The 16,488-nt window shown below is 43.6% G+C and overlaps 1 protein-coding gene across 2 annotated transcripts in view; it reads left to right on the top strand.

The window, feature by feature from the left end:
• The window catches only part of USF3 (upstream transcription factor family member 3), a 70,623-nt gene extending 55,666 nt beyond the window's left edge, over window positions 1-14,957 (top strand). For both annotated transcript variants that reach the window (XM_062208230.1, XM_062208237.1), the window contains one exon: window positions 3,101-14,957. In XM_062208230.1, coding sequence (XP_062064214.1) covers window positions 3,101-9,543 — 6,443 coding nt within the window. In that variant the 3' untranslated portion in view covers window positions 9,544-14,957. The remainder of the gene's footprint in view (window positions 1-3,100) is intronic.
• The last annotated feature ends 1,531 nt before the right edge of the window (window positions 14,958-16,488 follow it).

Genomic DNA, 16,488 nt, shown 5'->3' with positions numbered 1-16,488 from the left:
CTTCCACCTGCAGCACTGGCATCGTATGTGGGCACAAGTTCAAGTACCGGTTGCTCCTCTTGCAATCTAGCTCTCTGCTGTGACCTGGGAAAGCAGTAGAAGGTGGCCCAAGTCCTTGGGCCGCTGCACCAGTGTGGGAGACCCAGAAGAAGCTTCTGGCTCCTGGCTCCTGGCTCCTGGCTTCAGATCAGCCCAGCTGCGGCCGTTGCAGCCATTTAGGGAGTGAACCAGCAGACAGAAGACCTTTCTCTCTGTCTCTTCCTCTCTCTGTCTATAACTCCACGTCTCAAGTAAATAAATAAATCCCCCCAAGAAAAAGAAAAAGAAAGGAAAATATCCAAGGCATGAGCATATAGCACATGGTAGTAGGCCAGTTTGAATTGTCTTTTATTCATGGCTCTGACAAGAGCAGAGAGTTTCCTCTGCTGATTCAGTAGGCCACATTTAAGGGGAGAAAAATGGAATTTGCTGAGGTAGGAGGAGTGCTGGGTTGTGCATTGGGTGGGTAGGAAGTATATTCCAAAGCGGATCCAGGAAGTCAGCCTTCAGAACTGTCCCTTTTACCTTTAGTTAAGTTACAGTTTATACCTCTTCTAGGTCAGTAAGTCTTATATGGTCCTGCCCTTCCTTGGGAAGCTGTTATATAGTTAGCTATGTAATATGAGTAGATGTTGGGTAACCATTTCAAGGCACTTCACAAAAGAAATAGTAAGGCCAAAACTTTTCTAATGAAGGCACCTTTGACTTCAGAGCACCAAGGCTGAGACAAGTAAGTGACCTTAGGGGAAAGGGAAACCATTGAAAAAATACAAGTTACATAGCACTTAGAACAAGCTGAAGAGCCAGGCCATGGGTTGGGGCGGCACCTGAGGCAACTTACGTTGTCCTCTCTGTCAGGATCATTTTATTTCCTGATTCCTTTTCGTGTATCTGCTCTTTCCTCATTTTGTGTCCCAGAGGCACAGCCTCTGCTGCTCTCCCAGGCGCATTAAAAGGGAGCTGGATCAGAAGTGGAGCAGCCAGGACTCTAACCGGTGCCACAGTTGCAGGCAATGGCTCAACCTACTATGCCACAATGCCAACCCCTCAGTCTTCCTATCTTAAAGTCAGAATAACCATAGAATCTACCTGGCTGACTGTATGCAAATACGCTGAGCTTATTTCTCACATCTAAGAATGATGTGAGACTCTTAGGAGGATTAAAAGAGATAGTATCAGTGAAACAATTAGGGTGAAGTCTAGCCTGTAGTAAAAGCTTGATAGGTGTGAAATGCTGTCGTTGTTATTAAATAAGACAGCATAGGAAAGTGCCAGGCAGTATTTGTACAGTAAATGGGAACAATAGTCATTATTTGTTCATGAATGTCTTTAATTTCTAATGTCCTTGGCACTCTGACATCTTTGGTCTCTTAGCTTGAGTATATGAGAAAAATGATCTGCTAGTCTCAGCTAATCCTTGCTGAAATGGAACCTTCTATTTCAGATTACCTCACAGGGGATTGGTCTTGAGGGTTGAATACCTGCTGTGTGGGGAGGGCTGAGAATATCTACCACTGTGGCAAAACAGGTGAGGATAAATGGGTCACAGAGCTTAAACACCAGCAGCCAAAGCTGCCCCTTTAATACAACTCATGGGTGAAGCTGTCTCCCTTAGATAGGAGTAGGAGAGGGGCCGGCGCTGTGGTGCAGAGGGTTAAAGCCCTGGCCTGCAGTGCCAGCATCCCGTTTGGGCACCAGTTCTAGTCCCGGCTGCTCCTCTTCTGATCCAGCTCTCTGCTATGGCCTGGGAACAGTGGAAGATGGCCCAAGTCCTTGGGTCCCTGTACCCATGTGGGAGACCCAGAGGAAGCTCCTGGCTCCTGGCTTCAGATCGGATTGGATCGGCACAATTCCCACTGTTGCGGCCAACTGGGGAGTGAACCAGCGAATGGAAGACCTCTCTCTGTAACTCTTTCAAATAAATAAAAATAAATCTTTTAAAAAAAAAAAGTAGGAGTGTGATAAACACCTTCACTTCTCAGTAGCACCCCACCTTGGCCCTCTCAAGGAAAATATAGGTTCTATTGCTGTACTTTCTTTGGGGTTCATACCACTTCTTACATGTTGTTGTTCTTTTCAGTTTCCATTGTTGCAAAGGATAAAATAGAAACCAAAACTGCTTACAAGAGGAGAGTCTCTAAAATCTTCATGGAAAATATGTATTATGAAAAAAAACTATCCATGAATTTAAAAAAAACTTTTGCACCAAAATAAACTTATCATCTAATTCCGTTTCCATGAACTTTTTGAAGTACGCTTGTATTACTAAAGTAATGTTAGCCGTTGCAGCATTTGAATGGTGTTTCTATGAATATTCAATGTTATTTTCCAAGCATGTTACTGTGATGTAAGTATGTCTTGCCTAGCTTTACCTGTGTAAGTACCCTCATGGAAATTTTTAAATTGGGAACTTTGAGATTTTTACATTACAAGTAATTTTTCAGTTGTTGCCCTTTAAAGATATATATTTTTAAAAGGCATATTTTAAAAGATATATATTTTTGAAGTGAGGGTTTGAGACACCATTCCTTTTTGGTTTTTTTAAAGATTTACTTTTTTTTTTTTTTTTTTTTGAAAGAGCTACAGAGAGAGGGAGAGGCAGAGAGAGAGAGAGAGAGAGAGAGAGAGACCTTCCATCTGCTGGTTCACTCCCCACATGGCTGCAATGGCCAGGGCTGGGCCAGGCTGAGGCCAGGAGCTTCATCCAGGTCTCCCACATGGGTAGCAGAGGCCCAAGTACTTACTTGGGCCATCTTCCATTGCTTTCCCAGGATATTGACAAGGAGCTGGATCAGAAATGGAGCAACCAAGACTCAAACCTGTGCCCTTATGAATGCTGGCGTTGCAGGCAGTGGCTTTACCTGCTGCACCATAACACCAGCCCCTGAGATGCCATTCCAAGAGAAGAAAGAACTTGTATTAGAAAAGACCTGATGATTCTCACTAGGGGTATTTAGAATGCTGACATGAGAATGCAGTAGTTTAATACATCATTTCTTCTTAAGTTCTAAAAACTGACATTCACTTGTATATTTTTTAATTTTTATTTTTAATGTTATAGCTGAAGAAATTAAAAAGCTACGGAAGCAACTGGAAGAAATCCAAAAAGAAAATGGCCGATATATTGAATTACTGAAAGCAAATGACATCTGCTTATACGATGATCCCACAATCCACTGGAAAGGAAATCTTAAGAACTCAAAGGTCTCTGTTGTTATTCCGAGTGACCAAGTTCAAAAAAATATCATTGTTTATTCTAATGGGAGTCAGCCTGGTGGAAACAGCCAGGGAACAGCTGTTCAGGGGATAACCTTTAATGTTGGTCATAATTTACAGAAACAAACTGCCAACGTGGTGCCAGTGCAGAGGACTTGCAATCTTGTGACTCCTGTGTCTATTTCTGGAGTTTACCCTTCGGAAAACAAGCCATGGCATCAGACCACCGTTTCTGCATTGGCTTCCAACCAGCCTGTTCCTCTTTGTCTTCCTGCTACCATTTCTGCTCAAAATATTCTCGAGCTTTCCACCTCTGAAAGCGAATCAAGTGTGCTGGGTGTCACTAATGGCTCACTGATCGCTGTTCCAGTTGGGCCTGAACCCCACCAACATCGCTCTTTGAACACACGTCTAAATGATCGAAACTCTTCTGACAATAAGAATGGGCAAGAGAGCCCCAAATTATTAAAGACGACAACCTCTTGTGCTACAAGCATCCCTCCCAGCTCCTCAGCAACTGCCAGTAAAGTGTGCCAGGGAAACAAGTCCTGTCTGAGCATACAGGACCTCAGAGGTGACCTTCAGAACACCTTAGTTGTATCAGTTACCACTACCATCTGTTCCCAGCCTCCCAGATCCACAGGTGATTCTTCTCCAGTGAGCATCAGCAAGAGTACAGATTCGACAAGTACAACCACTGCGGTGGCACCATCTGCCCCTGGAGTAGGGAGGACTACCACTCCTGTAAGCGCTCTTTCTACTAATTCTCTGGACAGTGGTTGGACTTGTTCTTTGCCTTCTTCAAGTGTTAGCACTTCAGATTTGAAAAACATTAACAGCCTTACCCGAATTTCTTCAGCTGGAAACACACAGACAACATGGACTACTTTGCAATTGGCAGGAAACACTATTCAGCCTTTAAGCCAGACATCATCTTCCACTGTGACTCCAGTATTAAATGAGTCTGGTACTAGTCCCACCACAAGCAGCCACAGTAGACACATAGCTCCAGCCGTCAGCCTAAATAATTCCTTTCCAGCAGATGGGCAGCCAGTTGAGCAAGTAGTTGTAACCTTGCCTTCTTGTCCATCTTTACCTATGCAGCCACTAATTGCCCAGCCACAAGTTAAATCTCAGCCTCCAAAAAGTATCCTTCCACTGAATTCAGCAATGCAGGTGATCCAGATGGCACAGCCAGTTGGGTCGGCCATTAGTGCAGCTCCAGCTAATCAAAACGTTATCATTCTTCAGCCACCCAGCTCTGCCCCATGCCCAGCGGTGGTGAGGGCAGAGGTTCCCAGCCAAACAGTCGGTCAGCAGATAGTGATCATACAGGCAGCTAATCAGAATCCTTTGCCGCTTCTCTCTGCTCCACCTCCTGGTTCTGTTCGACTCCCTATCAATGGAACTAATGCTATAATAGGGTCGAATCATGCAGTGCAGAATGTTTCAGCTCCACAAACTTTTGGAGGAAAACATCTCGTCCATATATTACCAAGACCTTCATCTTTATCCACATCTAATTCAACACAAACTTTTTCTGTCACCATGTCAAACCAACAACAGCCTCAAACCATCTCTTTAAACGGACAGCTCTTTGCTTTGCAGCCTGTGATGACTTCATCAGGAACTACAAATCAAACCCCTATGCAAATTATTCAACCCACCACCAGCGAAGACCCAAATACCAATGTTGCCCTGAATACATTTGGTGCTTTGGCCAGCCTCAATCAAAGTATATCGCAGATGGCTGGGCAAAGCTGTGTACAGTTGTCTATTAGCCAGCCTGCCAATTCTCAAACTGCTGCAAAAAGTCAGACCACCCCAGCTAACTGTGTTCCATTAACAACAGCTGTAGCACCTCCCGTAACCACAGACAATTCAGCCACACTACCCAGTACTTATAATCTAGTGACTGCTCCCCCAGCAAACACTGTCACTTGTTTGCCACCTACTGTGAAGTCAAAAAGGTTGAATAAGAAGCCAGGTGCCAAGAAACCCTTAGCAGCCAGCAAGCCAGCATGCCCCCTGAATGCAGGCCGAGATGCTGGCAAATTAGACTGCCCCAGGGCTGAAGGCTCAGCGGAGCCGTCCTGTAACGATGGACTGCTGGAGAACCTCCCCAGTGTATTACCATCTGTCGCTGTGTCCCAGTCAGATACTGTAAGTGTTCCTGTGTCACAGTCTTCGGATGTTCTGAATTCTCAGTCAGTGATACCTGAGTCCGTATCCAAATATAAGTCAGCGGAAGAATCTCCTTCACCCTCCCAGGAATCTGTCACAAGTGAACATTTTACCGTGGCTCCCACAAAACCCAAAGATTCTACCCCCAGTCTGCAACAAGAGACGTCTCAGGATAAAACAGCAACTAGTTCAGCTCTGTCAGATGCTGCCCCATCCTGCACTTCAGCCAGTGTGTTCATTCCATCTCCAAACGATGCCCACGTTTTGGCTTCTCAGGTTTCTGATTTGTCATCTACCACAAGCACTACAACTGCTGACTGTGTTTCTGAGGTAGAAATCATTGCTGAACCTTGCAGGGTTGAGCCAGATTCATCAAATACAGCGCAAAGCACAGGTGTCTTAAAGGGACAAGGTTTAACTACATTGCTTTCGGATCTTGCTAAAGAAAAGGACCCTCAGAAATCACCTCTTTCGATGCAGATGGATAATCCTGACTTTTCTTCCGAAAATTCTAAAATAGCCGACTCAAGTGTGGATTTACATCCCAAACAGGAACTACTGCTGATGAATAATGATGAAAGAGATGCCCCCCAGCACCATTCCTGCCTCCCGGATCAGGAGGCTATCAGTGGCTCCTTGCTCAGCGGTCGGCAGGCTGACTCCCCTATGTCAACCAGCTCTGGCAGCAGCCGCAGTTTCTCAGTTGCATCCATGCTTCCTGAAACAACTAGAGAGGATGTGACCAGCCACGCAACAACGCATACATGTGACAGCTGTACCTTTGCGGAGCAAACTGACATAGTAGCTCTTGCAGCAAGAGCTATTTTTGACCAGGAGAACCTTGAGAAGGGAAGAGTTGGCGTCCAGGCTGATAGGAGGGAAGTTGCTTCCAAGCCTTCTGAAGCATCACCATTAGAAGGAGACCAGCCTCTTAAGTCACAGCTTCCTAAGGAGAATGGCACGGGACAAGCAGAAGGAGCACCGAATGAATTTCATTCTCAGGATTCAATTGAAGCAGCCGTGGAAAAATCAAGCTGTTCACTAGGAATTAAAACGTCGAATGCTTCTTTGCAGGTTTCAACTTCTCAGCCACCAAGCATCACTAGTTTAAGCGTGAATAACCTTATCCATCAGGGCAGCATCAGCCGTCCTCTGGTCAGCTGTGCCGGTTTAGCTCAGACTTCAGAGCCAACGACTGTTCCTGCAACGGTCGGTCTGACCGTTCCATCCAGCTCCTATGGCAGCCAGCCTCCTGGGCCGTCTCTGATGACAGAATATTCCCAGGAACAACAGCTAAATACCATGACTAGTACTATACCGAATTCACAGATCCAGGAGCCGCTCTTAAAGTCAAGTCATGAAGGCCGTAAAGACTCTGCTAAGCGGGCCGTCCAAGAGGACCTTTTACTGTCTTCGGCCAAACGTCAAAAGCATTGTCAGCCAGCCCCACTGAGGCTTGAAAATATGTCCCTGATGAGCCGAACTCCAGACAGCATTTCCGATCAAACTCAAATGATGGTCAGTCAGATGCCTCCCAACTCTTCCAACTCAGTCGTGCCTGCCAGCACGCCAGCCCACGGAGACGGCCTCACGCGATTATTTCCACCTAGTAGCAACTTTGTGGCCCCTGTGTTGAGGCAAGCTGAAGTCCAGTGTGGTTCGCAGACTTCGGTGGCTGAGCAGCAGCAAACCCAGGCAAGTCAGCATCTGCAGGCCCTACAGCAGCACGTGCCCACGCAGGCGGTGTCTCACCTCCACAGTAACCACCTCTACATCAAGCAGCAGCAGCAGCAGCAGCAAGCAGGGCAGCTCAGAGAGAGGCATCACTTGTATCAGCTGCAGCACCATGTGCCTCACGCCGAGAATGCTGTCCACTCCCAGCCCCATAATGTCCACCAACAGAGGACTCTACAACAGGAGGTCCAGATGCAGAAAAAGAGGAATCTCATTCAGCCCCAGGCCTCTCAGCTCTCCTTACAACCAAAGCATCATGGGACGGACCAGTCCCGACCCAAGAGTGGGCAGCCCCATCCCCACCATCAGCAGCTGCAGCAACAGATGCAGCAGCACTTCGGAAGTTCCCAGCCAGAGAAGAACTGTGAGAACCCGTCAGCCAGCCGGCCCCACCATAACCACCCCCAGAACCATCTCAATCAAGACATCATGCACCAGCAGCAGGATGTGGGAAGCAGGCAGCAAGGGTCAGCAGTTTCTTCTGAACATGTATCTGGGCATAATCCAATGCAGAGGCTTTTGACATCAAGAGCCTTAGAGCAGCAAATGGTGTCCCAACCTAGCATTGTGAGTAGACCTTCAGACATGCCTTGTACTCCGCATAGGCCAGAAAGAAACAGAGTTTCAAGTTACTCTGCTGAGGCTCTCATCGGAAAGACCTCCTCTAATTCAGAGCAGAGAATGGGTATATCCATTCCGGGTTCCAGGGTTTCAGATCAGCTTGAAATGAGAAACTATCTGGATGTTCCCAGAAATAAGAGTTTGGCTATTCATAACATGCAGGCTCGTGTGGACCACACTGTTGCCTCAGAGATCCGCCTTTCAGACTGTCAGACATTTAAGCCAAGTGGAGCCAGCCAACCGCCACAGAGTAATTTTGAAGTGCAGTCTTCGAGAAATAATGAAATAGGTAACCCTCCTGTATCATCATTGCGGAGTATGCAGTCCCAGGCTTTTCGAATTAGTCAAAACACTGGTCCCCCACCAATCGACCGGCAAAAGAGATTACCTTATCCACCAGTCCAGAGCATCCCATCAGGAAATGCCATCCCGCCAAGGGATGGTGAAAATACGTGTCACCAAAGTTTCATGCAGAGCTTACTTGCCCCTCACCTCGGTGATCAGGTCATTGGGAACCAACGGTCACTCTCAGAGCATCCGAGGAACGCACAGTGTGGTCCATCTTCTGCAATTGAATACAATTGTCCTCCAGCTCATGAAAGCGTCCATATCAGAAGAGAGAGTGAGAGTCAGAATAGAGAAAGTTGTGACATGTCTTTAGGTGCAATTAACACCCGCAACAGCGCCTTGAATATTCCTTTTTCAAGTTCTTCTTCCTCAGGAGATATTCAGGGTCGAAACACAAGTCCCAATGTTTCTGTGCAGAAGTCCAACCCCATGAGGATTACTGACAGTCATGGGACTAAGGGCCACATGAACCCTCCGGTCACAACCAACATGCATGGGGTTGCAAGGCCAGCTTTACCACATCCATCTGTTTCTCATGGAAATGCTGACCAAGGGGCTCCTGTACGTCAAGCTAATTCTTCAGTTGCCCAGAGATCAAGGCACCCCCTGCAAGATAGCAGTGGTTCCAAAATTCGTCAACCTGAAAGGAATCGTTCTGGAAACCAAAGACATAGTAATGTCTTTGACCCAAGTCTTCCCCATCTTCCTCTCTCTACAAGTGGAAGTATGATTCTTGGACGTCAACAGCCTGCTGCAGAGAAGAGAGGAAGTATTGTTCGTTTCATGCCTGATAGCCCACAAGTACCTAATGATAATTCAGGTCCTGACCAGCATACGCTATCACAAAATTTTGGTTTTCCTTTTATTCCTGAGGGTGGCATGAATCCACCAATAAATGCTAATACTTCATTCATTCCACAGGTTTCTCAGCCTAGTGCCACTCGAACTCCAGCCCTAATCCCAGTAGATCCCCAAAATACTCTCCCCTCCTTCTATCCCCCATACTCTCCTGCTCATCCTACACTGTCCAATGATATCTCAATCCCCTACTTCTCCAATCAAATGTTCTCAAATCCCAGCACAGAGAAGGTGAACGGCGGAAGTTTAAATAACCGATTTGGATCAATTCTGTCTCCTCCTAGACCTGTTGGTTTTGCTCAGCCAAGTTTTCCTCTTCTCCCCGATATGCCACCAATGCACATGACCAACTCTCATTTGTCAAACTTTAATATGACATCCTTGTTTCCAGAAATAGCTACAGCTCTTCCTGATGGCTCAGCAATGTCACCTTTGCTCACAATTGCGAACTCCTCTGCCTCTGACTCCTCCAAGCAGTCCTCAAACAGACCTGCCCACAACATAAGCCATATTTTAGGTCATGATTGCAGCTCAGCTGTTTAAATGCTGTTAAACTAGACATAAAGGTAATGGGTGAGATTACAGATGCATTTGTGTGTGCTGCACACAGACATGTACATGAAGAGAGGCATTGTGTGTTTGTGTCTTTGTATAATCAATTTTCAGTTCTCTTTCGAATGCAGAGAAGCCATGTCAGAGATGGTGCAAATACTGAGTTGTCAGAAACTATCTTTTGTTTTTAATTGCATGGTGTGCTTTTTTATTGTCCAAGCAGATTTACATTTCAAAGGTTGATCTGTAATCCTCTGCTCCATAAATACTAATCAACTGGAAGTTAAGGGAAATCATTTTGGCATGTCTTGGATTGTAGTAAGGAGCCTAAATTTTTAAACTTGATTGCTGAGCATTTAGATAGTTCAGTTGCTACCCAGAAATATCACAGCTTGATAAAACATCAAGTGCTGGCTAATATCAACTAAACAGTTTCTTACCCATGGTATGTTATGGATTGACTTAGAATTGAATATCCGTAGTTCAGTGCAAGCAGTTAGCACCTAAATCAATTGTTTAATTAACCTTCATTCCTGAAGTTGGGTTTAGGCAGATTATTCTTCCTTACTTATAACAATTAATAAATTATCTGAATTTCATGTCCTGTTCCTCACATTAGGGAGCCACACTATCCTTTAATGTGCCAAGATCCTTTGAAGCAAAGGTCTTCCATAGACAATTAGCCTTAGAAACAGAAAGCTAAAAAGTAAAGAAAATTAATGTTTTCCATTTTGTACCAGGCCACAAGGATAACAGCAGTTATCTTGCATGGAGTTTTTAACCATTGATGTTTCATCAACTGAGTTTTGATTTAGTATTTTATCTCCATTTAATTTATTGCACCTTGAAATAAATTCTTTTTATTTAAATATTAGGACCAATCAGTAAATGATGTGTTTGGAAGCTACACTTTTATTTGAGCCTTACTTTTAAAATATTTCTGAACAGAGTTTTAAGCTCTGTCAGTATTTTCATTTACTGATACTTATATTTTAAATACAGCATTGTATATTGTATGATTATCCTTCATAACAGAACTATAATGAGATGAATTTGTTCACTATTTTTCTTGATGATAGGTATGAATAGGTGCTTCAGGATATATCTTTATGTCTCTGTGTGTGAGAGTGTGTACACAGACAGATTTTAAAGTATAAACTGGTCCTTACCATTCCACAATGTACATATACTTCAGAACATCATGTTGTACATGAGAAATAGACAGATTTATCTGTCAATTTAAAAATAATTTTTTAAAAAACTAAACCTACCTTCTGAAAATGGAAAATTGAGACCTGTGAAAGAATAGAAAACTTGATGTAGGTTTGGGTGTTTAAGAGCCCACTGAAGGTCATAAGTTTAAAAACACATGTATTGAATTTTGAAAACTTAAGCTAAGAAAGCAACTGTATATACCCATTTTCTTAAACCCACTACTTTTTTGTTCTATTCTGCCAAAAATGGGAGAGGGTGGGAGAGATGCGTATAAATTGTGTGTCTGCTCTGTTAAAGAAGTGAACCCAAGGACCAGTGTTTTTGTTACTGTTTTTTCACCCTAAAAACACTGCGGCCTCAGGCCTGGTCAGAGCAGCAAACTCCAGTGAATACCTCTTCTGCAGACTCAGCAAAAGGGTCACCTGTGCCTCTGCAACCGTCCCTACCCAATGGCCCTGTTGCTGCTGCCAACTACAGCGGCCTGCGGGGGCGGGAGCTCCCATCCCCCAGGAAAGCCTGGATGTTCTCCCTTTGACAGGGTCTTGGAGAAGAATGGGAGAGCTTCACACACAAGTTACTTAAGACCACAGATAATCACAGCGCTTAGAACTTTTTTGAAGGGGGGAAAAAAGATTTATAACTTGCTTTTTACTTCTCTTAGAGACTGAATTTTAAGCTTTAACATTGAAGGTTTCCTTTGTACTTGAAAGATCCAATCTGCCAATTTCAGGAAGGAAGGGCAGTTTTCTGTACATTTAGCTGTTCATTCTCCCGTGTTCTTTTCTCTCATACACACACGCACGCACGCACACACACACGCAATGGCAGTTGAGGTCCAAAAAACTGGGGACAGCTAGATATAATTGGAACTAAGATAATAGCTTAGGAGACGCTCGATTTCAGCATCGCAATGCAGAGACCTCAGCACCTGCTACTTCCCGCCCTTTGTGTTGTGCTGATTGTATTTTCCTGTTCACTTGCCTTTGCATTTCTGAGAACTTTGGTTTCAAGAATGTAACACTTCGGTATCCAATGAATCTCAGTAAGGCTTATTTGACCATCTGAAGAAAGATGTGACTGTCTACAAAGAACTGGGTACCTACTTAGACTTAGCTCCCGTGTTCTCTTGCAGACATATGCTTATGATCGTTTCAAAAACAGGCTCAGTTCTGAAAGTGTTGCCACCACAGTGCTCTCACTTGATTTTAAAGCATGACTAAATGAGACTTCACAGCAGTACTAAGTATTCAGTGGGTAGAGCTCTGATTTGAAGGAGGAAATTTGTTGTACAGTATCCAGTGTAAAGGAATGAAAGAAAATGCAGTTAATTTTGGGTATAGTGAATTTAATGTTATTCTTGGCTTGCCAAAATACGACTGTAGGAAGCACTTTTTCCACAAATAATTTCATAACTTTGGGAAATATACACAGTCATGTCTGAGGCGTAAGTGAGAATCATTTCTCTTCCTCTCTTTTAGCATCGTTGACCATTCAGTTACAGAAAGTGGTTGATTCCTGTCAACGTTTAACCATTAGTTACAGTGAGGTGAAAATTATATGTTTCTCTTCATGCATAACTTCGTCAATGACTGTCAGACGCATCAGTCGTAAATGAAAGGAATCCAATTTGATGTTATTTCTTTTGGGGGAAGATACATGTTGCTTTGGGATGACTTATATGTTGTTCTGTACCACTTCAGGAAATTTGTTTTTGTGGGAACTTTTGGGGTACCAGAGAAGGCACTTTTTTCTAAGTAAGGCACAAGACTTCCACAGTGATCATGCTTTATAAAATGTAATGTATCAGAACTGTGGGGAGGGAATGAAGGGAGTGTTGCAGTGATTTCCAGTCACATACCAGGGTTGAAGGTGGGCTTTTAAAAACCAACCCTCTGAAAACACACAGTTAAGCATGGCCTTGCTCTTGCTTTAAATTCATGAAGAGGGGAAAACAACATATACTCCAAATAATGCGGTGAAACACTTTAAGGGAATAACGTTAAAATTTTGAGAAAAGATAAAGACTCAGTAATATGCGTCTGCTTAGCTCTGTCCTTCTTTTGATCCACGGGTACCTAGGCTCGCGCTTCTTCCAGCTGCTTCGTGTCAAGAGGGTGGCAGGGCCCCTGATCGTTTTCTTAGCAGAGTCATTACTCCTTTGCCTTGAAGCATACGATGGACCTACCAGCTCTTAGATCACGGTGTGGTAGTGAGTCCTATTCCCAAATCTCGGATTCCAGTTCCTGGCTTTGGCAACTTCTATGCTTCCTATTCTTGTAAGGGACAACAATTTTTGAAACAATATTAGTTCAGAATTCATTTTAAATGTTTATCACAGAGTGCCATATAGTTCTGTTCTTTGATTTGATGAACTTTTCCTTCCATTAGCAGAATGAAGAAAGGGCAAATGTACAAAAATAAAATGTGTTCATGTTCTTAGGCATCTGGAAGTCACTGTTACAATTCTGTTATCTATATAAATTGTGTCTGTGCTTGGAAGTAATGTGCTTATGGCTGTGAATACCTAGAAGGCAATGGGAGTAGCCAACCAGAGGAACTAGTTTGAAGTTAATCTCTCTGTGATGATTTTATGATACCTATATGCAAATTAAAGGCAGGAGTTAGTTTCGTCTTGAGATGCCTCTCTGACTAAATGTTACCATTTCTCCTTCCCCAGAATTTTCACTTAGCTACATTCTCTAGGCATTCTACTCTTTTTGTGAGGTTTCTACTAGAGTGAAATCAGAAAGATTATTTCTACTAGAGTGCGATGGACACTAAGTTTAGATTGTTTAGGTTGAGGCAGTCTCATCTATGCTGGGAAGAAGCGTTTCCGTGTTGGACACACAGCTTGTAGTTCTGTCCACATGCCTCCGCCCTGGTACTGCACTTTACCTGAAATTGTGCCTCTGGTCCTTAGACTGGCTACTGGGACATATCGCTCACCCACCCCTCTGTCACAGGAAAGGGCCAGCTGGAGGGTTCGTGTTGAATAGTCAGACACTTCCTAGAAGACAAGAACAGCTGATGTTTTCCCACTGTTGCCTTATCATTCTCTGAGCCATCTTTGTAGCTCATCTCATAAGAAAAAACTTAGCTAGGTAGTGGCAAACCTTTTCAACTCAGAGCTTGTATGTGGTGATCATTCAACATCATTATATCTAGATTTGCAGAAACTTATCAATGGAATGTTTGTGGCATGTGTATGTGATCAGATGCTCGGTAAATATGAGCCAGCTTGGCTTGAAAATATTGGGTATAATATCGAAACAAGTGACATTGTGGATGACTGTATAATCTACCACTAGAACACTTCGTGAGACCCAGAGGGTAACCCTTCATTCATAACTTAACACAAGTTTTTTAAATAGATCTTTAATTTTTTGGCTTAGTTGTGTGTGTGCATACCCATACTAAGTCATAGAGGCTTAAAACTTGATCCATCTAAATATCTTCTCCACTTTTTTGAAATATCTCTGTCGTCCCACCCCAGAAGTCTTAAAATCATTTCTCACGTATGAGGTCACTGAGGCACTGGACTTGACTACAGTGGTAACCTTTAAGGGGAGTTGGACTGTTGATCTCCCAAGAAGAGAGGGACCAGACAGTGTTGCTAAAGATGCTGCAGTTGTATTACTGTGAAGAAAAGATTTGCTTCCACTTTCAGCAGGCTAGATGTATAGATATAGATATATATTTTCATTTTGGTAAAAGCGGTTGAAAAATCTGAGAACATAATTACCTTCACAAATTATTTATGGATACACTGGGTGAGAAGCTTACTGTAGGGCAGTGACCAGGAGAAAACCAACTTTAGTGCTTTCAATAGTGTAATATTTGTATCTATTACTATGCCAGCAATGTCTGCTGTGCGCCGTGTCCTATTACTGTAAATCACCTGGTTTATAATTCTAATGGAAATTAATTTGTTTTGTAATGGAATCCAGAGCAGATATGTATAATATGATCAGGATTGTCCTCCGCTGTAAATAAGAATAAGTCCTGTTTATTTTGACATCTTTTTACAAATACATTGTATTAGGGTGTGAATATTCCAAACCATGCTCTTGTTTAAAGTTTTGAAATTTTTATTGTTAAATGTAACATTTTAATGGTTGTAATAATTATTTGTATAGATATGAATATAGTATTTTATTTAAGAAAATAAACTTTGCATTTTTGCATTGTCAGTTCTGTCTTTTCTGATCATTGCATGTGCCACTTCAAACCTGTGACTTGGGTGCTGAAAATAGTGCCATGACAGATTTCCAGTAGGTCTGTATTCCTGATCAACCAGTCACTCGCAAATAAATCATAATTATGACCAAAACTTCACCTCTAAACTCATTATAAAAAGCAATACTAGTATTTTAGATCTAGAAGAGTGTTTAGAGATGATCCCATTTAAACTTGCCTTTGTGAATAGTGGAAGAAATCAGGCCAGCACTTCGGCTCCCTAGGTTAATCCTCCGCCTGCGGCGCCGGCACCCAGGGTTCTAGTCCCGGTCGGGGCGCCGGATTCTGTCCCGGTTGCTCCTCTTCCAGGCAAGCTTTCTGCTGTGGCCCAGGAGTGCAGTGGAGGGTGGCCCAAGTGCTTGGGCCCTGCACCTGCATGGGAGACCAGGAGGAAGCACCTGGCTCCTGGCTTTGGATCAGTGTGGCACGCCAGCCATAGCAGCCATTTGGGGAGTGAACCAATGGAAAAAATGAAGACCTTTCTCTCTGTCTCTCTCTCACTGTCTAACTCTGCATGTCAAAAATAATAATGATAAATTTAAAAAAAGAAATTAAAGCATAGACCTTTTAAAAAAACTTATCTGAAAGGCAGAGTGACAGATCTACTTGCTGGTTCTCTCCCCCAAATGCCTGCAAAGGCCGGGACTAGGCCAGGCCTCAATCAGGAGCTAGGAACTTCATCTAGGGTCTCCCACATTGGTGGCAGGGACTCAAGTGCTTGAGCCATCTGTCACTGCTCTCCCGGCACATTAGCAGGGAGCTGGAGTAGCCAGGATTTGAACCAACAACTCCAGTATGGGCTAGGGATGGCCCAAGTAGCAGTTTAACCCACAGCACCACATTGTCCTCCCTGAAGCACAGAACTTTGAGACAAGAGTTGCACAAGTCTTTCATTAGAACTACCCATGTCAGTTTAGTCAAAACAATGTTTGAGGGTGGAAATAATTAGAGGGACTTGTACAGTGTAAAATTATGCAAAGTGCAACTGCCTTGTAAGTCAAACAATTATTGTTTAGGGATAGCTTAAAGAGGTGTGTTAAAAATGATAAATTAGTGATGGGCATTTGCTACACATGGTGGTTCAGACGCCACATGGAATATCCATATCCAATGCCAGAGTGCCTGGTTCGAGTCCTGGCTGCTGATTCCAGCTTCTGGTTAATGCACACTGAGGACAGCAGGTGATGGCCTAAGTACTTGGCTTCTTGACATCTACATGGGGTTTCCTGGATGGAGTTCCTGGCCCAGTCCCGGCTATTGCAGGCATCTGGGGAGTGAACTGGCAGATGAAGACTTTTTCCCACCCCACTCTTCACAAATATATGTGTATATATATATATAAAGGTAGTGATAAACCCCATATTTGGGATAATGGATGCTCCTTTTTTAAAAAAAAAAATATTTATTTGAAGAGCAGAGTTACAGAGACAGATCTTTCCATCTGCTGGTTCACTCCCCAGATGGCTGCAACAGCCAGGGCTGGGC

This window comes from Lepus europaeus, chromosome 2, assembly GCF_033115175.1.
Source record: "Lepus europaeus isolate LE1 chromosome 2, mLepTim1.pri, whole genome shotgun sequence".
Classification (NCBI taxonomy): Eukaryota; Metazoa; Chordata; class Mammalia; order Lagomorpha; family Leporidae; genus Lepus; species Lepus europaeus.
This window is presented reverse-complemented; position numbering and strand designations above follow the sequence as displayed.